The 26,042-nt window shown below is 37.8% G+C and overlaps 1 protein-coding gene across 1 annotated transcript in view; it reads left to right on the top strand.

The window, feature by feature from the left end:
- RNGTT (RNA guanylyltransferase and 5'-phosphatase) overlaps window positions 1-23,439 on the top strand; it is a 284,204-nt gene extending 260,765 nt beyond the window's left edge. The window contains exons 15-16 of the mRNA XM_066254248.1: window positions 19,033-19,156; window positions 20,877-23,439. Coding sequence (XP_066110345.1) covers window positions 19,033-19,156; window positions 20,877-21,040 — 288 coding nt within the window. The 3' untranslated portion in view covers window positions 21,041-23,439. The remainder of the gene's footprint in view (window positions 1-19,032; window positions 19,157-20,876) is intronic.
- The last annotated feature ends 2,603 nt before the right edge of the window (window positions 23,440-26,042 follow it).

Genomic DNA, 26,042 nt, shown 5'->3' with positions numbered 1-26,042 from the left:
GAGAGTAATTAGCTTGCTATAAATACGAGATTTCCTTGAGGAAATTGCTCATGCTCTGTAACCAATAGAGGAATTTGGCAGATGAAGGAGAAGTATACCTTCTCCCAAAGAGTAGAACCCTTCAGTTTTTAAAGTTTATTTTGTTTCCTGTACTTATTTTTACTCAGATTTAATTGTGAGAAATGTGGCAGGCTGGCGTGTGAGACATGTTTATGCCCTTTCTGGGATGAAGGATTAACTTTCATAATTAGTTTTTAGAAATCTTTATGGAAATTTTTTCATGAATCTATTAAAATGTATGAGGATGATTTACCATTCAATTGAAAAGCAAACAAATCCCTGAACCTTCGGGTAGACTTTAGAACTACGTGAACCTGGTGGGATTCTTACGCGTTTTATGTACTGTTGTAGATGTACCTTGCTTTTCATCTATACAATGGATTGACAACATCTGTGTCCTAGAAATATTGTATGAATTGTATAAATAATATGGATAAAGCACCCATCACAATAGCAGGCTTATAAAGGTCATTTTAAAAAATGGTGTTTCCTTCTACCCGGTCACTCTCTCCCAAGGCATTTAGCAAGCCATTGCTAATAGGGGCCTTATTTCTTTATCACCTTGGGATCCAGATCATTAGAATCTTCAGATGGTCCTTCTTTTTTACGTTTTTCTTTCATATGAGAAATTGTGACATGAGAGCTAACTGAGAAAATAACTAAAATCACGGGTTTAAGAAAAAAAATTGTTATGGGGAACGTGGACTCCCTAAAAGTTGATAGGCCTGGGTATGCGGGAGCGCTGTGCTTAGAGTTCATGTCTGTGACAGAGTTCCAGCGTAAAGAGACACAGTGAGCCCAGGTGGTCTGTTTCAAAGCCAGGCTTTGGTTTTAATGTATAAATAACTCATGGAATATCCAGCCTTTTCCAATTTAGGTTGACAAAGAATAGAATGAAAGTAAACCAAATAGTCTGTTATTTGCCTTCATTTACTACCACTAATAGTTTTATGCTAAAGCATATATTGATTAAATAAGAATGAACCACATACGGCTTAATTTCTTTATTTAGTTTTATTTTCTTGTTTAAAATGAAAGTAGAAGGAAATGGAATGGAGGAAAAATTCTTCTGTTTATGTAATACATTATCATAATTTTCTACATAAGTTGAGTGTAGAATAACCTCAGGAAAATAAATGGGAAAGCAGACTAACAGAGTTGCCCTCCCTCCAGTGTCTGCCAAACTGTGTACCTAGGTTAAGGCGTTCAGTTCCATCAGCAGCCACCTGGCAGATCGGAGCCTTACACTTCAGGCCACACAGTTTAAAACTGCTAGCACAGAGCAGCGGGCTGGCCTCCCCGCTGTGCCGCACCTGCGCAGTGCATGTGTATTAAAAACGCTGCGTCAGGATTTTAATCTAGTTCTCCCTACTCCAGAGTTCTCTATATTCTCATGTAGTATTAGTCTCATCTCAATAATCTAGCAAAATGAGGAAGATACTGTGCAGAATTGTCTTTAAACTGTATGCCATGTAGTTTATATGTGAAGAAGTAAAAAGGAAGCAGTGGGATATGTTGGGAGGAAATAAACATATTGGGTGTGATATTTAGAGTTCTCATCTTTGTCTTAAAGCAGTTTTTTTAAATTAATTTTTTATTAAATCATGTCCAAGATTGCGTCTAGTTTCTTTTTTTAACCAAAACTAAAATACAGTCATTTATGATTATTTGACTTTTAAGGATTTTAAAACAAAGATGAAAATATTCAGAGTGAAATAAAATAGTAATGCTTTGAGAATTTTATTCAGACTATATGGGTAAGATCTTTGGGGTCGGAGGAAAGTAAATTTGAAACCTTTAATGACTGGCTGGCTGAATTTTGTAAACACTGTAACCTCATAGTAAACACTGTCCATCCTTCCTTATAAACTTGATCTAGAGTACCAAAGGGTGATATATTAATTAACATGAATAAATTAAAACTATTCTAAAACAGTCTTTCTCATAGAGCAGAATTGAGAATAAGTTAGGTCTATCAGAGGGTACACCATACTGGCTTCCTAAAAGAACAGATTTATTCCAGGATATTCAACAAATGCCTATATCAGAGACAGAGGTCAAACGAGGCCCTCCTCATTCAGCAGGGCAGAGTTAACCCTGACTGTGAGAGAATTGTGATTGGTTTCTTTCTGATACAAATATACTTCTACCTGCCTTCCCAGAGGGGGTGGCAGAAGAGACCTTTTTGATTTGTCAAAATATGACTGCACAATAATATGAGCTGAAGAAATATTTGTTGTATAAATGACCTAGTGCTCTTAAAAGGGAAAATGTGCCCCTATTTCTGTATGAAAGAGGAGAGGGCTGACTTGTATGATGAAGCATTTTTAGATACCAGAGTACGTACTAGAAAACACAAGTGCTATATAGACATTTAAAGGCTATAAATAGAAATAATCCCACACATCCCAATGCTGCATTAAAGTATATGTTAGGCTGTGTGCTATAGGTGAAAGACTGAGGACAGGTAATCAGGAATGTAGGGTTTTGGTCTTGAACCTGTCGTTTTCTGGCGCACAGCAGTTAGTTGTATATGAGTGCATTGAGGCCTCCTCTTTCTAGGCCCTGGAAGGTTTATAAATGAAAGGCAAGCTTTCTGTTCTTACCCTAACCTCTGTTGGAAGGTTTGATTTATTCCTGTTTCTACTTTCTACTTTCTGAATCTGGTATTTAAAATCTGAAATACACCCCCCCACACACACACACTATACAATTGCACTATATACATACAGATATACTTGTAAGCACGTTCACCTCCCACCCCCAAACACAGGAAACAAATACAAAAGACTTTATTACTTCTGTGTTTAGTTTTTCCCTGTTACTTTATCTGCATTTGGTAGTTTTCTGGATGAACGTAGAGAGAAAGGATGAAAAAAAGAGTGAGCCTAGCAAACTACTACTCAAGCTTAACTCCAGGTCTTTGTCCATCAGTGATAGAGTTTTTCTTCCTTAAGTGTCCTTACTCAAATTCTACCTCTAGCTACAGTAACATATGCTCCTCCAACCTCTTTAAAGGAGTAAGAACTATTAATAGAAACAATAATATATAAATACAGTGGAATATCTCAATTCTTGTTCTGATAATCTGTCTACTATCATTTCTCTCTCAATGGTGCTTATAGCTTTGCTATTTCTTTTACATATTAAATATTTATCAGGAGTTTTGTTTTTTTGTTTTTTTGTTTTTTTTTCCTTATTTTTCTGAAGCCGGAAACGGGGAGAGACAGTCAGACAGACTCCCGCATGCGCCTGACCGGGATCCACCTGGCACGCCCACCAGGGGGCGACGCTCTGCCCATCTGGGGCATCACTCTGTTGAGACCGGAGCCACTCTAGCGCCTGGGGCAGAGGCCAAGGAGCCATCCCCAGCGCCAGGGCCATCTTTGCTCCAATGGAGCCTTGTCTGCAGGAGGAGAAGAGAGAGACAGAGAGGAAGGAGAGGGGGAGGGGTGGAGAAGCAGATGGGTGCTTCTCCTGTGTGCCCTGGCCAGGAATTGAACCCGGGACTTCTGCACGCCAGGCCGACGCTCTACCACTGAGCCAACCGGCCAGGGCCTATCAGGAGTTTTATATGTCCAAGTTATATTTTATTTTCTGCAATTCCTTTTTGCAAAAATACTTCCTTTAAAACTGTTTCATTATATTACTTTCCTTAATGAGTATTCAAAAGAACCTCCAAATTTGAATTTATATCTTACTAGTAGGCCATTTATTAAGTCATCTGTTGGATCATTAATAAAGTGATAAATTATTAGAGACTTGAAGCCAACCCTTTGTACACTCAGAGCAGTCTCTTAATGGCATGTTACAATATATATGTCTTTTCTTGGTCTGCAGCCTTTCAGCTTTGTGCAGTCCTATTGAATATTTTTATTAAGGCTACTTTGAGCAAATTTGGCAAGTCATATTTCTTGAGACAATTTTCCAATTCTTCTGTTTGCAGATTTGGTGGGAAATTTTGATGGAGATACTTTTTAAGATTTTTCTGTGGAAAATTATTTTAGAAGAAAATGTAGGCTCATTTTAGAATGGCAAATAGAAAGGTAGAAACCTATTGTATATTCATTTTTATTCACAGTTCTAAGTCACTGTTTAAAATAGGAATCTTACACAACTACTCACAAGAATGTGAAGGGTTAATATTTATAAAGACCTTTGAGTTTTTATCAGTAGAACTGTGTAAATAGATTACTTATTTAAAATTTGCATATTTGCAGTGCTTCTCCTATTTGGTCACTTGATGCAAAAGAGAATGACATTTATCTTTTTCTCTTACTGTAAACAATATTGATGAATGCTGGGTGGATGAGTCATTATCTTTCATATTTTAGGAAGCAGAAAATTCTTGGTTTATAATGAATATGATACTTGAACTATTTTGTGTGTTTGTTTCCCATCTGGTAGATGGTTTGCTTGCTTTCTCTCTCCTGCCTGTTTTCCCCTTCAATCTTCCTAATCGCTAACGTCCTCTTTCCTCTTTGACTAGATAGCATACGCACATCCACAGAGGTAGGAGGAGCCTAAGTTTATGTGGCAGCATGGTTGAAAGGGACTTGAACTCAGAAAACTATGGTTGATTCAACTACTAATTATCCTTTTGACTATATAGATTGAGTTTATTTGTTTTGGTTTGGGTTGGTTTGGTTTTCAGGCCCAAAGTGCATAACAGTTCATGTATATGCTTTGAAAATTTTTATTTTAATACTATGTACTAGGCACTGTATTAAAGTTCATCTTGATTGAGCTTTATTCTCAAGCTGAAGATAATCCAGTAGATTGTCTTTCTAAGAGAAGGGAACAGTGAGGTGCGATAGCTGTTAAGAGTATCTCAAAGAAGCACAGAATCTGACATTAGAGAGTGCTTCGCAGAGAACGTGACCCTGTAAAGAGAAGTGGCCAGCCAGAGGGGACGGGGGAGGAGATGCCTGCCCTTCAGAGGGAGAATAAGCACCAAGGTATGGAGCAAGAGAGCCTGGCCAGTTCCGGGGATGGAAGTCATTTCATAAGGGCTGGAATGTTTTGAAATCTGATATCATTCTTACAGTTTCTTTGTGTAATGTTCACTAAAGGTTTTTTTCAACACATACTCATTGAGCACCTATTATGTGTTTAGTGAGATGTGGCAGTGGGCAAAACAAGGGCCCTTACTTTGTTTGCTCAAGGGGCTCACCGTCTAAGGTTAGAGTAAGGAATTATACTCTGCAACAATAATATGTGGTACTTCAGGAGCTGACAAAATAGGTTCGGTTCTCTAGAGAAAAATGTCACCTGAAATTATTAAATCAAGCAGCAGCTTCTCTCTGCCAGCATGTTGTGCCAGCAGGACTAGGGAAGAGACGGATGAATGCTTTGCCTGCCAGGGCAGCCTCTTCATGAGTGCTACGAGAAAGCAATAGTTAGGAGTGAGGGGCTCCTCTAGACCCAGTATCTGTTTTCTGTTATTGGATCTGCATGTGTGTTTGTTTTCTCTTTTGTGAGGTACCACAGTGACAGCGGTATTTTTTAGGCATTTACATGTGCAGTAGGAAACATCTAGTTCAGAGGGATTCTCCAGTCTCATTCCCTCTGGCACCTGAAGGCTGCCTAAAAAAGAGGAATTCAGTCATAGAATAAAGAAGTCGTTTACCCTACTCATATGTTTGGATATTCAGGGTCAGTTTTCTTGTAGGTATTCACCAATATTCTGAGATAGCAGTGATTAAACTGACATAAGTATAGCAAAATAGTACATGCTATAAATTAAGTTTAAATTCTCAAATAAGGGTTTTGCTTGTAGCAGGTTCTTAATGTTATGGAGCATAGAACTGTGTGGCCACTGGAAATACAGAGCTGTGGACAAGCCCGTTCGGGGCTTTGTTAGGCTGCTCTGTTGACACATGAATACATTTCATATAATTATCATAAAATTGTGGCCTGGAAATGGAGCAGCCATGGTGCTGCATTCCGGGCTCACATCTATAATAAACTGTAATAAAGTAAACATTTTAAATGGATTTAAGAATAGGCATTACTTGTGATCACAAATGTATGTTCAATTGAAGTGCTTTTGAAAGCTCAATTTAACAAAGCAAACAAATTTCCTGGCATTATCAACATAATTGTTCTCACTGTTGGGTTTTGGTTTCTAAAAAGTTATTTAAGCTTGAAAAACCAAACCGATAAAAAAACAAAATCAGCTAAAGGAAATGTAACTAAAAATGAGCTACTTTGCTTTTTTCATGTCAGATTAAAATAAAAAAATCCCAAATGTTCACTTGGCCACTTCCCCTAATTTGCCAAACCATTGCCAGCCTGTGTAACTTGTAATTTATATTTTATGATTTAATTTGGGGTTAAATCCAGCTGTTTGCTCTGCCATGAGCAAGTTCTGGAATAGAGCCCCATAGCTTTCATGGACTGGTGAAACTCCAGGCTGTGTGATAGTTAAAACAGGGACTTACCCTCCCCTTTCCTAAGAACAGAAAAGGACTAGAATATCCATTTAACACCAAAGTTGGGAAGCAGTACTATATGTAAATTTAGCACCAATTGGTTGGTAGGACTCAAAGGACTGTTGTTTCTGGAATATTCCAAAAGCAAAAATGGAAATAATAGGGTAACATCTGAAGTATGGTAGTAAGAATTTAAAGCAGTCATAATTTGGAGCCTCTGGGCACAGAACAGCACCAGGAGGTGATCACCAGGTCTTCGATGGCATCTGGCACGCAAAGCAGATGCTAGAATGTTTTCAGCTGGTTGGTGCCCATCACTCCATAGTGTGCTCCAATTTTAAATACACTTTCAAAACAAACATCCTTCATGTATTATCAGGTGGCTAGAGCAGACCCTCATGTAGCAGGTGTGCTGCTGGCACAACAGTCCACCCCAGTGGAGGCTACAGGAGCTCAGAGTGGCAGGTGTATCGACTGAAAAGTTGACGAAGGCACAGACCACATGGCATTGGTAGGAGGAGCCCTCTTCAAAGACTCACATGGTGATTTTGCATAGTCATGGAATTGAGGTGACTTTAAACATTAGAGAGAGGCACACTTGTGCGAGAACATCTCATAAAATACTGATTTAAAAGCATACCTGCCAAGCGTACCATTTACCTGCTATATTATATTAAGCACCAAGGTTGTACTACTTTTTAGAGAAATGATTTAAAGCCACCTACCTTATTTATCCTGTTAATTCCAAGTAGTTTAGCATTATAGTCTAGTAAATAATTTCCTTCCTAATAGGTAACCAAAACCACATTATTCAGAATAGGCTCTCTAAAGGCTTGATAAAAGAACAATTGAGTGGTGAATGGCCAAAGATATGGGGATTTTTTTGCCCATATAATTTTGATTTTTGTTCTTTATTCTAGGAGACATCCCCATTAGCCTCATCAAAGACAGGACAATAACCTAAAGGAGAGAGAGAGAGAGAGAGAGGGAGGGAGAGAGAGAGAGAGAATGTATGTAACTAAATGAGAAATTTAATCTGATTTCCAGTGAAATCTTGGTACTTGTAAATTGTGACAATTTTGATCTCTCAAAGATAGGGCAACCAGATACTTCTGAATGTAGAGCTTTTTAGATAATAGCTAGTATTTTTTTTTGGCATGTTACATACAAAAAAGGAATCTTTGCATAATTCTTTGCAAAGATTCCTTTTTTTCAAGTATGGAAATAACATATGAACCATTTGTCAGGTCAGGAAAGACTTAGAAGTTACTAGAGGCTGCTAAAAAATTAGACAGCTCTAATCATCACTAAAATCTTTGCTGAATAGGCCTCAACTGAATAGACCTCAACTGAATCTCCAATTCAGAGACCTGGCTCAGGACACCTGGAACTTCCTTTGTGGTCTTCTCTCTATCCACGTTGAGACTTCTCCCACTTTGTTCCTCCTAACTTCTTTCCAGATCCCTTTCCTCAGACTAGTGTTAGCAAACCCCTGGCACTCGAGGCTGGTGTTTTTTGTTATTTGGGGGGGGGGAGGGGTTGCCTCTTTGTTTTTCTCACATGCAGTCTGTTTCTTATCATTTCTGTTTTAGAAGATAAAATTACCTTAAACTTAACATGACCTTCTAGAGTTCAATGTCTCTTTTTAGTTTATGATGACTGCAAAGGATACTCCATTCACTTTGGTTTAACTATTTCTTGATTAGGAGTAAATAGTAATAAAATTCTCATTTTCTTCTAGTATGTTGAATTTCCTAGGTATTACCAAGAGACAGTCTGATGTAGAGCTCTAGATCCAAACACAACCTTGAAAGAATTAAACTGCTCTGATAATTTCCTCATTATTGTAAAATAATGTATATAAAGTGCCCTGCACAGTGCTGGCCTGTAGCAGGTGGTTAATAAACGTTAGCTCTCTTCCCTACCCTTCCCCATGAAGGGAAAAAAGAAATCTCAGTCAATAATTTTAAAAGTAAGTACCTTTGATGAAAATAAATGTCTTGGGTAAAAACATTAAGTTAGTTTTGAGTACAGGTTACCAAAATAATGAATTTGCTACTTCACCTGCCCCCCGGTTTTGTATCTCCTTAATGCATGAATGCACATGTAGATATATTTATTAATAAAGAAAATGGATGAGGCACATCTGTACTTGAGTATTTCAGAATAGAAGTATTTGATTTGATGAGATCCAAGTTTTCTTTCAGCTCCAAAGTACTGGGTTTTAAGAAGGGTAGTTGTGATGTGTTTTGGAAGAAAAAGAATTGTTTTGGTTTTTTTTGAGGAAGGTATTTAGGGAGTGTGAAACATGATGCAGATAATTTATCATAATCATTCTCAAACTGTTAACATTGTCTGAATGGTTTGTGATAACCGTAATACCTGAAGCTGATGAAGTAGATTTAAATAAATCCCATTGTGAATGTCATTCAGATAGTACATGGAGACACAAAATAGAACCCCTTAGGGTTCTGAGCAGTGTTATTATCACTCTGTACTTATGTAATGCCTTTGTTGATAATGCCAGGATTTCTCTCTCAAAGAAGAAGAAATATAATTGTTGAGAAAGCATATATAAAAATAAAATGCATTGTACACGGCAAAAAGTGAAAGAATTGCCAATCAGACCTACCAGAAGCAGATTCCTCTGCTGTGGCTGGAAGATCACAGCGGGTGCCTGCTCTAACCTGAGCTGCGGACTTGTAAGAAAGGAATTCTGGAAAGCTTTGTTTACACAGCTGGGTTCCAGGCACCGTAGGAGCTTGGTCACTAAACTAAGGAGTTCTTCAGACCCAGCTAATGACTCAACGGTCTATTGGGCAGTGGGCTCTGGTGCCTGTTAGTGCTGCTGGAGCAAATTGAGTCATCTTGTAGAGTTGATGATCAAAAGGGAAGAACTTCAACATTTTTGTTAGTGTTCTAAGTGGTAGGCAGAACAGGAAAGAAATCTTCACTTATTATTGTAACATTTTGGATTACTTCCACATGCCATGTAGATGTATATCTAGAGGACAGTTCTCTTGAGGTCTCTAAAGAGGGCACAGTTGAAGAGCTGGGTTTAAAATGAATGAGAGAAAGGAGATCAAGTTACATATTACTGGACACGTTGCTAAAGAAATTTATAAAATGAATGTTATTGGGTTCAAAGTGTTAGCAGGTCCTTGGAAAGTAAATGAAGGACTCATTGAGATAAATTTGAACCATGCACTGACATCTTAATGAGTTACCTAGCTCAAACATTAGATTCAGTGTAGTACGAACTTCATTAAGTTGGGTATTTAATGATCATTAAAATGATTTTAAGGTAGGTGTTTGTTACCACCAGAAGTAGATAGACCATCTATCAAATTCAATCTGACAGATGTACTTTATGACTTACTTATTTGCATTAGTTGTGGCAAAGACATCTTAAGTAACAAGCAACATCAGGTAAGTCTGCCATCACACTTAAAACCATTTAGAAAGAAAAACAAGTGTTAGATATGCATATTGCAAATTAGCCTCCTCCCCGTGTTAATGGTAGATTATAAAGCTTCCCTTGGTTACCATCATGTTTGTTATCCCTAGCACGCACTGAGTCCATGACCTGCTTATAATTCTCATCATGCTTTGTACTAAATAGACAGGGAGTGATACATTGTGCCATTGTTTAACAGTCTTTGTAGTAAGTCATTACCTCACCTCACCTGGCAGAGCTACCTGTTTTGTCCATGTGACCTTTTCCTTTTGCTAGTCACGCCCATGGAAAAGATTGTTCAGTCCAGTAACAACTTCTCATTTGCTCTAGAAATCAGACAAAAGCTTTGCAGCTGTGAAGTGCAGCCCATTTTAAAATTAACCTATTGTAAATCCTTAATGATTGAGAAATTCTGCAATTTGCTATGATTTGTGGTTTGGGCTGCAACTGGAATAGCAAACAGCAGAGACAATGCAGGTCAGAGTGGTGTGCATTTAGAAAGTGAAAGAAAAGAAACTTGATAGACGTTGTGCTTTAAGCCGATACATTATGCTCTTCTTCCCTTCACCCGTCACACATCACTTCATCTTCCACCCATAGACTCTCCCAAGTGGAAGTAATTCTTGGAAATAATTACTTAAATTACAGTTTATTACCCAAGAAGTAAGAGCATCCACAATGTAGTCTACTTTTACCTCCATTAATATTTTTTCAATTTACAGCTTATAAGGGAAAAGCAAACACAAGTTTGATTCACAAAGGCGTAGAATTTGAATTGTGACACCAACACAAATTAGTTCTGTATCCTTATTCAAGTTACGTAAACTCTCTGGGCCACAGTGTTCACATTTGAAAATCTCATTGTATTCTCAGTCAGATTAAATTAGATACTGTTTTAGAAAACCTAGCAAGGGTATAATATGTTTCACTGCCACTTACTAGCTGTGAGACCCTAATCAAATGAACTAATTTGTGACTCTGCTTCCCTATCTGTAAAAACAGGATTACTTCTTAGGGTTGTTGTGAGCATTAAATCAATCCATGTAAAGCACTTAGAACAGCACTCACCACCTAGTAAGGATTCAGTAATTATTAACTATTTTGGTTGATATATATTAAATAATCAACAGATAACTGTGTGTACAAATTGTGATAAATAATATATATAAAGGAAAGGTGTAGAGTGCTCTAAGGCAATTTATATGAGCTAGAAAGATAAGCAGAGTTTTTTACTACTCTGGCTTCTACTAAATGCCACATTTAAGGCAATGGGTGGGTTCTGAGATTCGGATCTGGAAAATGATGAATTAAAAGAATTTAGGGCAGAGGTTGTTTAAATTTCCTTGATTTTGCCCCATCTGCAGCACCTCTAAGTCACAAGAAATACAAGTTCCATTTATGAAGTGGATAGATCCAGTCAGTTTAAGTGTTTATGTCCTAACAATTTGGCATGTGTTAAGGACTGTTAAACTTCTCAAACCTTGGGATCAGATTGTATACCACCAGTCTCATTACTGTTCCACACTAATTTTTGTGATACTTGGTTTTTGTCACAATAACTGCCAAACACTCAGCTTTGCAAAGATATGATGTTACTTAAAGGAATCCCACATCAGAACTGTGAACTACTCCCAGCAAGTGGTTTGCCTGGTGTCCAACACATACTGTTGTGTTTCCTTAAAATTTTAAAATATCCCTCCAGTGCTTCTGTCAGTTAGTGGCCGCGCTCTGGGGCACTGCATCGCCCAGTTCGTGAACTGGGCCCCATACCCAAAGACTTTTTGTTTTATATTTAAATGTTTATCTCTTTTTATTGTTTTGTACCTCTATAACAAAAGCCAAGCTGATGTTTATAATTTTTTATGAAATACAGTATATCTTAGAAAGATTTTATTATTTAAAAAATTTAAAGTTAAATATGTATAATGTAGGAAGTTTGGAAAATACAGCAAAACAAGAGAAGAAAAGTTCATTCTAATTCTATCATCCACTAATCACCATCACTACATGTTGTTTTATCTATGTGGTTATTTTATATGAATATTGATTATATTTTGAATAACTATTACTAACTGATTTTATTAGAAGGTAATAACCTAATGTTCAATGGGCGTTTCATGTCTGGAAGTTGTGCTTGTCATTACTTTGAGGTTAAATAAGGCAGAGTTTTAGCTACTTTCTTCTTATTGGCTACTTTCATTAGCTGATTGGAGGGCTCTGAAGACCCCTCATGCCTGAGCCAGACTCCCTGCTGCTGTGTTTCTAACCTGCCAAATGCAAGGTGTGTTATTTGCACAGTCGTTCTTCATTATAGAGGCACAAACATGCATAGATTTTAGTGCAGGAACTTTTCTTTTTAAGTGGTAGGTATAGTCTAGCATATTTTTTAAAAGGGCAACTATATAGTTCAGTAAATGGATATACTGTATTTTCCTATGTATAAGACGCACCTTTTTGGGGAAAAATTTGGAGTATAAAAACTGGGTGCGTCTTAAATGGTGGTTGTAGGTTATTTTTACTCGCATTTCCTGCTTTTCATGCTTGTTTTTGCGCTCGTTGTAGATGAATAGAACTTGAGTTCGATAACTTTATGTAATACATTTCTTTTTTTAATTTTGGGCCCCCACATTAAGTTGCATCTTATACATGGGGAAATATAGTACTTTCTAAAAGTATCAGGACCCTAATATAATGTAGTAATTCTAAAATATCTAATAATTCAAATTAAAGCTGTTTGTATAGTTCTTATATCATAAAGAAAAACTTTTATAATTCTGTTTTATTTCTGATTCACTTGTTTTATTTTTTCTGCCTTTGTTGTGCTAGAAATTGAGTTATTTACATAAAAGTAAGAGTTTTGTTTGATTTCATCTTCTCATAAATGTTTTTGAAATCTACCTTTCGTCACACTATAGAAGTAGAACTTGAATTATCAGAAAGTAAAATAACTTTAGAAAAGAAAAAACGGGCCACTTTGTTTAGCTCCAGAGAGCAGTTCACAAAAGATGGGTAGAAATATCTAAATACAAACATATTTGTATTTATAGTTTCATTGTCATTTTTTCTTCCTCATTCTCACACTAATTTCCTTTCTTTCTTCCTCCCTGTCCTTCTCTCAATAATAATTTTAAATTCTGATTAAAACAAGGAGTGGCAGTACTTGCTTAGCATAGCCTGAACTGTTGAAGAGTAATTTTGTTTCTATACAGTTCTGGTAGAAGACCAGGGCTGACTCCAAGACTGGAGCAGAGAAAATACAAAATGAGCCTGGAGTGGTATCTTGTATTGCTAGAAAGTAAATGCTAAAAATATATTTATTTTGTAAGTAAAAATGGAAGCAAGTTAAAAGGACACAGCAGTCAACTGGAGAGAGTTCCCAGTAGCCAAAACTAGAAATATTTGAGCAACAAAATAAATGACAATGGTATTTTATTATAAACTAAAGAATATAATAAATATCTATGAGTCTATACTGATATAAATAAGCAAATAAATAAATGGAGAAGGGACAGACTTTTCCTACAGAAATTCTAGATAATGTAGAAGGAATAAAGAAAGTAGAATATTTCATTAGCACACAGCAATGATTGCTACAGGCAGGATTCATGGATGAATGCTCAAATTAATGAGCAAAAGTTTAAGGTGAAACAGGATTTTGTATAGCCTTCAGATAGCTATTTCAAGAAACTTATTAATTTCTGTGGTAGTTTTAGTAAATGTCCACAAATTCCTTGATACCCTTCCTTACAGGAAGTGGAGTTTACTTCCCTTTTTGTTGAGTGGGGCTGTACATGGTGACTTGTAACTAAGTGAAAGAGTATAAAAAAAGGATAAAAGTAGTAACTTTACAGTAGAGAACTTGGCAGGCACCATCTTAACTAAGTGGTCTGAGTAAAAATCACCAGTAATAAACCATGTTGATACCCCCAGATATTATGCAGCGAGAAGGGCACTGACCTTTCCCCCCTTGTATTGTCAAATTCTTTTGCATTTTTCCCCCAAAATCAATAACCTCAGTCTAATAAGAAAATATCAGAAAACCCCAAATTGAGGGACATCCTACAAAATATCTGACTAGAACTGGAAAAGTGTCAAGGAAAGTCTGAAAAACTATCGCAGATTAGAAGAGAACATGGAGACATGATGACTAAATGCAATGAGGTTTTCTGGATTGGATCCTTGAACAAATAAAGACAGTGGAAAAACTGATGGAGTCTGAATAAAGTCAGCAGTTTAATTAATTGTGTTGTACCAATGTTCATTTCTTAAAGAAAATAAATGTACAATGATATGTAAAATCCGAATATTAGGTAGGGGTGACTGGAATACTGGTACTCTCTATACTATCTTTACAACTTTTTTATAAATCTAAAATTATTTTTAAATTGAAAGTTTAAAAAAAACTAACTGGTAGCTTTCCAGTTCTAAGGATATTAATTTAAAGTGTCTCTTGAGCAAATTAGTCAGAGAAATCCCCCTCCTCTCATTCCTTTGCGCAGTTCCTCTAAAAGAAAGGTAAAGCTCTTAATAACCAAACAGCTTGCACAGAGCAAGGACAGTAATCTAGAGGCTTCTGTCCCACCACTAAAAATAGAGTTGTATCATTGCCTACTCTGTGCGGGTGTCAACCAATGGTTGTTGGTACCAGTTCAACTCCACTGGAATCCCCCAGTTTGGGGTGCAGTGAAAAAGGAAACTTCATTCAATGCGAACCAGGTCAGTTGGGTTACAGCATGGTTATGAACAGCATGGATACCAGCAGGGGTGGGAGTCAAATAATTTAACAACTGGATCTCTGTCCTGATGACCATTTTAAGTATAAAAAAAGATATACCGAAAGGTAGTTTATCATTTCATGTATTTAAAACTTAAATAAGGACAATAAAAAAGCACACAAAACTAGATTATAAGAAAAAGTTAAAAATATTAATGAAAAAGTATTAAATAATACTTGACCAAAAAACAATAAAACCATTATTTAAGATATTTCCACATTGCTTCTTGATTGGTGTCCTCACAATTATTTTTTCACCTGTGGATGGTATGAACATTACTATGGGTGCTTAGAACATTGCTGTGTAGATGAACGTTAAAAAAGAGTAAGGAATGTAAACTTGTGATTTCCACATTGGACGGGCTACCCAGGTGCCCACTTTAGAGAGAACCTTGATTACAAGTGCCATTTTAACAACCGGTAGCCTAACTCAACCAAAAATTAGGTGTCAGTTTTGCTGAACCGGTGTGAACCAGCTGAACCCACCACTGGCAAGGCCCCTCCAGCTAGATCAGTGGTTTTCAACTGCTGCACCACAAGAATGTTTAAACATGCAGTACCTATTTAGTCAGAGACACTGACCTTTCCCCCCTTGTATTGTCAAATGAAAACAGGACAGCAGCCAACATAATAGCTGTTTGGTGTGAATGAATCAAAATTATACCTTTTTATTGTCAGATCGGCAAAAAAAAAAAAAGTTTTGCTGTACCATGGAATTTTAGTAGTTTTATATGTGCATCATGAGATAAGAAAAGGTTGAAACTTGCTGAGCTAGATAGCTGTACTTTGCTCCTTGCTGTTCTGCTCTCCTCCATGCAGTCTGCTTTGCCCTCACTGGTCTGCTCCATTCTGCTCTGGTGAGACATCTTCAGTGTTCCGCCCCAGCTAGGGAAATAGTCTTTAGTGGAAAGGGAAAGTATACTCCCAGAGCCAGAGCAGGAGATGACTTATGCAGACAGAAGTCCACACCTCTGGTCCCTGATTGGTCGGCCATCATGTAAATGAGGACTCCAAATCTCACAGTTTGATTGTTCCAGAAGGTACAGTCCTGACTGGTCAGAAAGGAGAAGCTCTGATTGGTTAATGATGAAGCTGATGAAAAGGATATATATGTAGCTGCACAGCTTCAATTGGGTGGCGAAAACTTAGTCCTATTGCTTGAAATATGATTCCAGGAACTCTTTTATAAGGGTTGGCTCAGATGGCAGAAACAGTAGGCTGGTAATTTAGTGCAGGCTTCTCCCTGAAGTGCAGTTTGCATTAAAGGCCCGTGTGTAGAAATGGCTAGTAGGCTAGCTGGAGGAGGGAGGGTTGCTTGTTAGGTTGGTAGTTTGCCCCCCCCCCTTTTTTTTTTTTACAGGGACAGTGAGAGAGAGTCAGAGAGAGGGATAGATAGGGACAGACAGACAGGAACAGAGAGAGATGAAAAGCATTAATCATCACTTTTTCGTTGCGACACCTTAGTCCATTGCTCTCTCATACGTGCCTTCACTGCGGGCCTTCAGCAGACTGAGTAACCCCTTGCTCGAGCCAGCGACCTTGGGTCCAAGCTGGTGAGCTTTTTGCTCAAACCAGATGAGCCCGCGCTCAATCTGACAACCTCGGGGTCTCGAACCTAGGTCCTCGGCATCCCAGTCCGTTGCTCTATCCACTGCACCACTGCCTGGTGAGGCTGTTTGTTTGCTTTTCTTTTTAAAATAAGAGCCTAAGTTAGCCACTGGAAACCCTTTTTTGTAGGTATTTTCTTTTTCTCGATCCACACACTGATGCTTTGCTTTTTGTGACTTGGTAGTGTGCCTAGCATCTAGGTTACAAAGAGTATTCTGTGAAAACAGTGTAGAGTGGAACAACAGTGATTTAACCTACCTTTGTTTTGGGCCCTTCATTCCAGATGTTATCATTGAGCTGCTAATTTAAAATCTCAGAGGTACTATATTTTGTTTCATCTGACTGTTTCTTAACCCTAGATTATTAGTAAATTCAAATAGTATATAAAGTGTGGTACTCAATAAAATGGACATGTGAAAAATATACTTTTCAATATAAACACACTGCATATTGCTCTTCTTTTTAAAAATAGTAAAACATCATTAGTCTAATGTAATTATGGATACAAATGTGAAATCCTGATTTCTAAATATTATTATCAAAACCTTCTTAACTCAAACTAGGATAACCAGAGTTTATTAGAGAAGCCCTAATGGGGTCCTGTTTTAGTAAATAATATGTAATTGGCTGAGGATGATTATTGTCATAGTAACAAATTAGAATTTGATACTAAAATTAAACTCCTCCTCTGTATGCCATTCATTCTCTTGATCTGACCATTAGTGAAAACTGTCTTAATTTGTGCACATATGAGAGGTATTATTTTTATCAGTTAAATATATTCAATCACCTAACTAAATGAGTACCTTGCAGTGTGTCCATCTTGACAATATCACTGGTGTGATCAATGAAAGGCAATGTACTATTCTTGAATATGGAAATAGGTTTTGGTAAGTATAGTGGAAGGTATATACATTTTTTGGAAAGCTCTGTTTTCTGGGTTGTTAATACATGCCCAAGTAGATACACAGATACTTAATAATAGTGCTTAATTGCTGTCATCAGATTGAGCAACACATCATTTATTGCAGTTCTGAAACTAGGAACACAGAATGATAGGTTATATGATAAAGACTTAATACAACTACTAGTCAATAAAAGTATATACTGTATATTGTAGATAGCAAATCATTCTTATAAAATGCATATGATACAATTTTCTTGACAGCTGTTTCCAAAATGGACCTTTTCATGTCATCCTAGTTTCTTTAGTGAATTTCCTCAGAAGGGTTACACACACACACACACACACCCCTGTGTTTGACTTCTAAATCTTATTTTCCTATTCAATTAGGAAGTTTACTGGTTTGCTACTATGTGCCAAGCACTTTCACTTATTATTTTTCCAGTGTCTCAGAATTCCTTTGCTCATTTTAGAAATTAGAAAATGGAAACTGAAAGGTTTAGAAACTATGTGTTAGATGCTACATATGGTTTAATATATGATATAAATGGGTTACTTAACTGAATGAGTCACCTAATACTTAAATATAGATAATGTATAATAAAAGAAGGTGGATCCCTAGGAAGCAAGGAAATGAATATTTGAGAATTAATTTAGCAAGTTTGTTAAGTGAAGCATCACTGTTTTGGGCAGGTTTGGTTCCAGAGCCACTGAATATATTGGACACGATGGATTTGTTGAAATGCAAATAGTGCAATCAAGGGTAATACTCATTAAGAGAAGAGGAATACAATTTGAAAGTTTCTATGAAGCCATGCATTTCTTAATCTATGAATTGAAAGCATCTTTAAAATTTGCTTCCCTTCATATTTCTAGGTGGTAGTGAATATGGGTAGAAAAATGAAAGCGTTTCAAATAATGCTAATGAAGTTAAATGATTGCAATCTACCATATTGTGAGGAAAAGTTGTTAGCTGAGAAAGATGAGGACAGAATTAAAATATTACCATGACTGGCATTTGATTTGAAAACTGCAAAGATAAGCTTAGGTTCCTATTTATGAAAACCAGTCTCACAGTCTGATGAAATATCTTTTAGAAGGTTTTATAGTTACCATGGATACTTGTTAGCTTTGATAGAATAAGTTGTAATCCATATTTAATCATCTGAGTTGAAGTAGCCAAAAACGTACCAACTAAAATCAAAACTAGCTTCATCTTTAAATTCATATAAGTTTGGAAAGGGAAAGGGTAAATACCCTAAAGATTAGATTTTGGGGTAATTATCACTGCTTGAAAAGCAAGATATATAGGCTGCACATTATCTGAATGGGATTCCATTGTTACTTTTTATGTGTAACTCTTTCTTATAACTAGTAGATGGCATTTCTTGAGTTTTGATGTAGGAATTTAGACTGTTCTGGAAGTTGATAAAACATAAGCAACAGACTCAATTTCTGAAAGCCAGAGGGACACAGACAATATTGAAGACACTGATCCCCATGGCAACATATTTGCCTTTGGTCCAGAATTGGCTGATTTCTGCTTAGCTTCTTTTAGCTGCTATATATTGACAGCCATTTTCGCAACCGTTTATAAAATGTTGGATTATGAGCATGTGTACAAGGTAGTGCCTTCTGTAGCCTTAGGCTTGATTAGACACCTCAGATGACAAAAGAGTCGTGCATGAAGAGTTCCTGAGGTGTTTTCGGCATTTTCTAATGCATCTGTCACATAGTGGAAGCAAAAAGCCTCTCAAATGGTTTAAATATTTTCCTCAATTCTCTTTTAAAACAGGTGACAAAAGAGCTAAAACAGTATGACAACAAAATTATAGAATGCAAATTCGAGAACAACAGCTGGGCCTTCATGAGACAGAGAACAGACAAAAATTTTCCTAATGCCTACAACACTGCCATGGGTGAGTGTGACAACCTACCAAAGCTTGTTACATCCAAAAAAAAAAGTTATGGTGTAAGAAGCTAATGTGCTCTGTTGTTCTGCTTGGTGGTCAGAATCACGGGGACCCCTGTCCTTGCTTGCTGGGGTCAGGGTGTGTCAGTTGTGCACCCTGCTGGCTCCAGTTGCTTTCTGGGTTCTCCTTTCTAGAGACCTCTGCGGGCTTGTGTTCGTATGTCCAAGAGAGAAGTTAAAGGGCAGGATAACGGGCTGTATACAAGTTGCATTTGTTGAACAACAACAACAACAACAAAAGCCATGATAATTTCAGTTCTATTGAAAACTATAGCAACCATTGTTTGCCAGATGGTAAAAGACAAAATTAGCAGGGGAGAGTAATTTCCAGCTCCTAAAATAGTTCTATAAACAATGGAGAGCAAAGTAAATGAAAGCTATTAAAAAAAAAAAACAACAAAAGAAACCCTGAAACCCACTATGCTGTCCTTCAGCGTGTCCTTTGGGTGCGACAGGGGCTCTCTGGTAATTCAGAATTGTAGTTTTCTTTCATGGGGAACAACACAAATTAATAAAGTTTATAAGGTAAAGTAGAAGTAGCAGTTGTTACTCTGGATTGCATTTATAGTGGAGTTAAAAAAAAACAAACACAGATAAAAGCCAAGATGAAAGGTTAATGGAATCGTGTAGTTTTAGAGTCCTCAGTCACTGATGATGATGATTATATGATAAGCTTATGAGAAAATAGAAATGGCCAGTTTGAGTTTCTCAGCTGAAAATTTACTGTTTATGCATTTAAAGGTTCTGTTGGAATGAACAGACATGTTGAGGAGACGAGTTAATTTTGAAAGAGTAACTAAGAGCCAGTGTCCTTTTTTTCTAAAACCAAATACTGTAGGTACATAAAGTTTAAAAGGCTGGTACTACATTTGATCACGTAAGAAAAGTTGCTTTATTTACAGTATTAGTAATTTTTTTTTACAATACTTTACTTCAACCAAGTTATTACAATACAAAAACCTTACCTGCCACTGCAGTTGCAACCTGCCTGTTTGGTGGGAACGGAGGCCGGTGCTGAGTTCCATGCTTCTCGGTGTGGACTGGTTTCTGAGAGAAGGACTGAGGACTAGAGCTCATTTCTCTTGTAGGAATTTTGATTGACTGTGCTTTGTATTGTGATGCACTATGCTAGATTAAAATCCTGTAAAAACTGTTTTGGGGGGTAGAAAACCATAGTGAATACATGCTTGCTTGTAGCCCAAGTACTTGGTTTAAAATTACCATATTTCCCATGTATAAGATGCACCTTAATTTGAGGCCCTGAAATTTGGAGGGAAAAATGTATTACATGAAGTTACTAAACTCAAGTTTTATTTATCTACAACAATGAGCACAAAAACAAGCACAAAAAAGCAGAAACTGCAAGTGAAAAAACCACAACCACTGTATAAGACGCCCCCAATTTTTAGACCCCAAAATTTTTGAAAAAAGGTGCATCTTATACGTAGGGAAATACGGTAGGAGCACAGTAAAGAATAGCCACCAGGAAAACACTCATTTGGGGCTGGGGAGGGAGAACAGTTGAATCTGAAGCATATCACTCCTGTAGGTGAAATGGAAGTGCTTAGCATACTGGGATGAAAACCTTTCCCTTTCTCATCTCCCTGAGGTGAGTCAGCTGCCTTAACTAACCCTCACATGACACACGTGTCTCCCTTTGTCCACAGCTGTGTGCAACAGCATCTCAAACCCTGTCACCAAGGAGATGCTGTTTGAGTTCATTGACAGATGTGTAGCAGCTTCTCAGGGACAGAAACGAAAGCATCATCTGGACCCTGACAGGGAGCTCATGCCTCCCCCACCTCCCAAAAGACCGCGCCCTTTGACCTAAGTCCTGCCTCTGACTTCAGGATTGAGAGGAAAGATGAGTGAGAAAAAAATGCTGTTGCCCCACTTACAGCCAGAGAAGTTCAACAAAGAATGTGTCTTGATGTTGATACACATTTGAATTTTTTTTAAAGAAAAGTATTGTAGCCAGCCTGTAAATATTTGATGCATTTGTTTTCTTAGTGCTACAATAAATACATCATGGACTTAAACATTTTACTTACATATGAGAAACTCAGCCTTACCTTGTGGAATCCGAAGATTGAAATACCCAAAGGTTTGAACAAGATTGAAATCAATGAAAAAGAGGCCTTGTTTATATATAGATAACGTCTACCTTTATTTTATAAAGTTAGCAATCTGGAACTGTGAGCACCTAGAACACTGTATTTTTTAGAAGCTGTATTTCAGCTATGATAAATTTTCCTTTTAAAAAAGTTAAGCAATGGCATTAAACATTCTTCTTATCACTTATCATGGATTTCCTCCATTTCTGAGATTCTTGTATTCAAAAACAAATGACAAGGTTGTTAAGTATTGTACTATTAATCGACTTGGTCTGGCTTTATTATTTTAAGAAGTTCTTTTGGAAATGTAAAAGAGTGAAGGTCCATTTTTGTGAATGGCATCTTTTCTGAAGAAAGAATATTGAGTATTTTCACCTGCCTCTACTGTTTGCACTACACTAACAGATCTCTAACGTGTCTGTTCTGGCAGTGGGTTTGAAGTCCTCTGTAGAAGAACTTAGATGTGCACCACCAGGTTCTTTACGAATTGTTTCTTGGGAGACATATTTTTAAATACTGGGGCTACTGCTTTACCTCAGTGGTATCAGCACATTGTAAATTAATATTAAAACACACAACTCACTGTGATTATAGGAGTGGCATCAAACACAAGCAATGCGGTGTTAGTTCCCTTGAACTAACCGGCAAGGGAAATGCCCGCTGACTCCTCTGATTAGAAAGTATTGTCAGTGGACTAGAATGCCCCCTAGAAAATCCTCTCCCACTGCTACGTAAGTGCAGAGGCAAGAGCAGAATCTGTAGGAACTAAACATCTGGGAAGCCAGGGTATTTCTTTTCAAAGCCAGAATGCCATCTCCATTTTTTTCTAGGAATACTATTTCTGTTGTATGTCTGAATTGTAAAATGTTTACTAGTGGATAATGGATTTAAAGAGCAGCTAATTGGTCATTTGCCATTGTTGAGAAACTTCTGATTGGTTTGTGAAGGAACTGAGAAGTAGCTGGATTAGAGGTACAAGTTTTAAGTATGTATATTTAAATTTTTTTCCCATGATCTGAATTTTATATATGTCTGTGCATATATATGTGAGTATATGCAACAGTGTATATTCTTCTAATGTAGTCAGAATGCAAATGCAAATAACTTTCCTAGTAGACTGAATATCTGACAGGATTTCTATATGTCATGGCACAGATTAACCAAAAATGTATTTATATTCATCTGAATTTAAATGTTTTTAAACCAAGTTTTCTCCTGCAGCGCTTTTCTTTATGAAATAGTAGCGTCATGCTTTTCCTTTGTTGTGCCCACGTTATGTCATGTATAGTGAATTTATCCAAAATGCCGTTTAATGTTTCTTTCCAGGAGTACTTTTGTGTGCTTGGGCGCTGAAGAGATTAAAACACCCAACTGCCACAAGGACTGTAAAAAGATGGAAATTTGTCAAGATTATATCTATAGTGTCTCGTACAAAGGGGATCTAAAAAAATGCCTATGCAGCTCCAAATAGTGTGATGTCTGCTTCACCAGATTTAGTGACTCTTTTCACCACTATGAGTTGCTCTCCTGAGCCTGGGTAATTCAGGGCCCTTTTGCTGATGTAAAAGCAAGCTTTTGCCAGTGATCTTTAATGGAGTAAAATGTTTATGGTAATTGTAACCTTTTAAATGAGTCATGTGAAAAGAACATCTCATTTTTAATTCACTTAGATATTTTCTCCTTGCCTTTGTGCATTTTTCAGCAGTTAACTTTTCTTAAGTTTTTCTTTCTTTTCAGTTATAGCGAAGTTGGCCTTGTAAGTAGACCCATCTATCCCCTGAACACTCTTGTCAGCTGCAATATCATAAAACGTCGTCTAGAAAGTCAGGGGGAGGGAGTCTAGAGCCAGGATTTGGAACATCAGGAAGGAAACACTTCCTTTCTCAGCTCACTCAATATAACTATTTTTTGACACTGAGGTTTTATAGACAAGAATAAGAAAACTTTGTTTTTCCAAGGTACCACAAAAGCTTTTGCATTGCATTGGAAAGATGTGGATGACTTGACTGCCTGGATGGTTACACGTGCTTTCCGTGAAATGCTCAGAAATGTCAGGACATTCCTTCTCTAATTGTGTGTCAGTGTATGTTGTAATAAAACTACTGATTCAAAATAACAGAAAGTGTATCTACTTTGTTTTACTGGTGATGATGCCTTTGTATCCTTTTATTTAACTGATGCTTTTGTGTCCCTTTCATTGCTCTCTTCAGATCCTGCTGCTGCAGCCACACCCAACACAGTCAGTCTATCTGGGTGTGTTACATTAGAAAGACTAGCATCAAGACTTGGGAAGTCCTCTTTTTTTTCTTCCTGAGAAACCAAGAAATTTGATTGGCATGAGGGATACAGTTTGCACCTTTTGTTATTGGGGTGGGGAAAAACACACTTACATGATTTTAAGTATAATCTGTTCATCCACCTCATTTTAGCACTCTATTATATGGGTAGGTATTTTGTTATATTACTTTTAATGCATTTAATTCATTTAGAATACTCAGCAATAAATATTCTAAAATGATGAATTTATGACCTACCACTTTTTTGTTGACTGTGCATTTTGTATTATCAAATTTGCCATCTTTAAATGTTTAAATGATACATACCACTGTTTTTGAAATATGTGTATAGTTTTTTCTGGTCAGAAAACTTGGAAATGAAGAACCGTATACTTCCAGGTACAGAAAGCTAATGTGATGGAGAAAATTCTGGGCTAGGCCCAGGGACCAAGTTTAGGCCCTGACTCTCAGGGGTTCTGTGTTTTCTCTAAAACTGGTTTCTCCCCTCCCCCATCTACAGAATGCCAAGATTGGGCCAGATGAGCAGGTCTAACATGATTCTTGTATAAAAGGCAGTACTTTTTAACTATCTTCTATTCACAGTGATAGCTATGTTACCATTATTGAATATTCACCAAGCACCAAGACTATCCTAAACACAACACTCTATACAGTAGGTACCATTGTTAATTCCATTTTGTAATTGAGGAATCTGAGACTCAGAGGGTTAAGTGACCCTAAGGTAACCTTGCTAGTAAGTTGTGCGCTGAAACACAAACAGGTCTTGCTGACTCCAGCGCCTTATTAGTTGTACAGTATTCTTCTAAAGGCTCATTACAGCCCCTGCATGGAGGACTGCTTCCATGCTGGGATCCCAGAATACTGAAGGTGTTCTTTTGGTACTAACAGGTAATAATAAGCTTCAAACACCTCTAAAATAAAGAGATGAAATTGGGAACAGGGAAGTAAATACATTTTTAGGAACTTGTTTACTTATTTTAAAATATTTAAATGTGAATGATGCAGAGGCCATGAAAAGTTTAATATTTTCATTAAGATGCTAAATTGAAAAGATGTAATTAGAACACAGTAAGTGATAAAATTATACACTGGGCCAGCGTTTCCCTTATTGTTGCTTAGTCATCAACTCTGCCACTCTGGCAGGTCAGTGTGGGCCTGGGTGAGCCCCTCCCTGTCGGGACCTGGTATCAGGTGACCGCTGCGTGATGAGCAAGGTGAGGAGGGCACTCACAGCAAGGGCCTCCCGGGCTTCTCAGAAGAGTTCACATTTCAAAAAATCAGTGCACAGATCTGGGATTGCCAGCTCTTTTATTGTGGACGGGTATCTACCAAAAAATTTGTGGCCATCATTTCATCAAATAATGGGAATCTTTTTTTTTTTTTTTTTTTCCTAAAGCTGGAAACGGGGAGAGACAGTCAGACAGACTCCCACATGCGCCCGACCAGGATCCACCCGGCACGCCCACCATGGGGCGACGCTCTGCCCACCAGGGGGCGATGCTCTGCCCATCCTGGGCGTCGCCATGTTGCGACCAGAGCCACTCTAGCGCCTGAGGTAGAGGCCACAGAGCCATCCCCAGCGCCCGGGCCATCTTTGCTCCAATGGAGCCTTGGCTGCGGGAGGGGAAGAGAGAGACAGAGAGGAAAGCATGGCAGAGGGGTGGAGAAGCAAATGGGCGCTTCTCCTGTGTGCCCTGGCCGGGAATTGAACCCGGGTCCTCCGCGTGCTAGGCCGACGCTCTACCGCTGAGCCAACCGGCCAGGGCCAAATAATGGGAATCTTAACACCCTAAAAGGAAGTAAAGCCTAGTTTAGAAGACAGGACGTACCTATACATAGAACAAATTTTGTTTTATAAACAACTTGCTACACTGCCCTTTGCTTTAACATGTCACCTTCAACTGGTGACAACTTTGTCATGGACCAGTGGTGGGAACTGTGCATGGGTCAGGTTCCAGATGGGGCTGATAAGTGGGAAGGAGGCAAGAAGACCCTCAGGGAAGAAGCAGCTCTGCTTTCCTGGCTGCAGGTCCTGTTTATAGCCAGAGTTGACCCCAGTGAAATTATCTCACAATGCTTGATTATATTGTGCTCTTGTGATAACACCTCTTGTGAGGTGTATAGGTGAAAAATGAAATAATCTGAATGTTTGAAAATACTCAAATAAGTGAAACCCTCAGCTGTTTGAGGTACCAAATAAGCATAGCCAAATACAACACAGAAAACCAGAATTTGGCTTTGACAACAAATCAGACCAAGAGAGTGACCAGTTTCCACAACTCTGAAGTTAGCAGACAGTCTGTTTTTCCCTTAGGTCACTGCCACCAGCACGATCCTTCACAATCGCAGGCCTGCTCCTCTTACGCATCCTCAGAATGTGCTCCCTGGCCCGTGACGCCGAAGGCCCTCCATGGTCTGGCCT

Source organism: Saccopteryx bilineata, chromosome 1 (assembly GCF_036850765.1).
Source record: "Saccopteryx bilineata isolate mSacBil1 chromosome 1, mSacBil1_pri_phased_curated, whole genome shotgun sequence".
In the NCBI taxonomy this organism is placed as follows: Eukaryota; Metazoa; Chordata; class Mammalia; order Chiroptera; family Emballonuridae; genus Saccopteryx; species Saccopteryx bilineata.
This window is presented reverse-complemented; position numbering and strand designations above follow the sequence as displayed.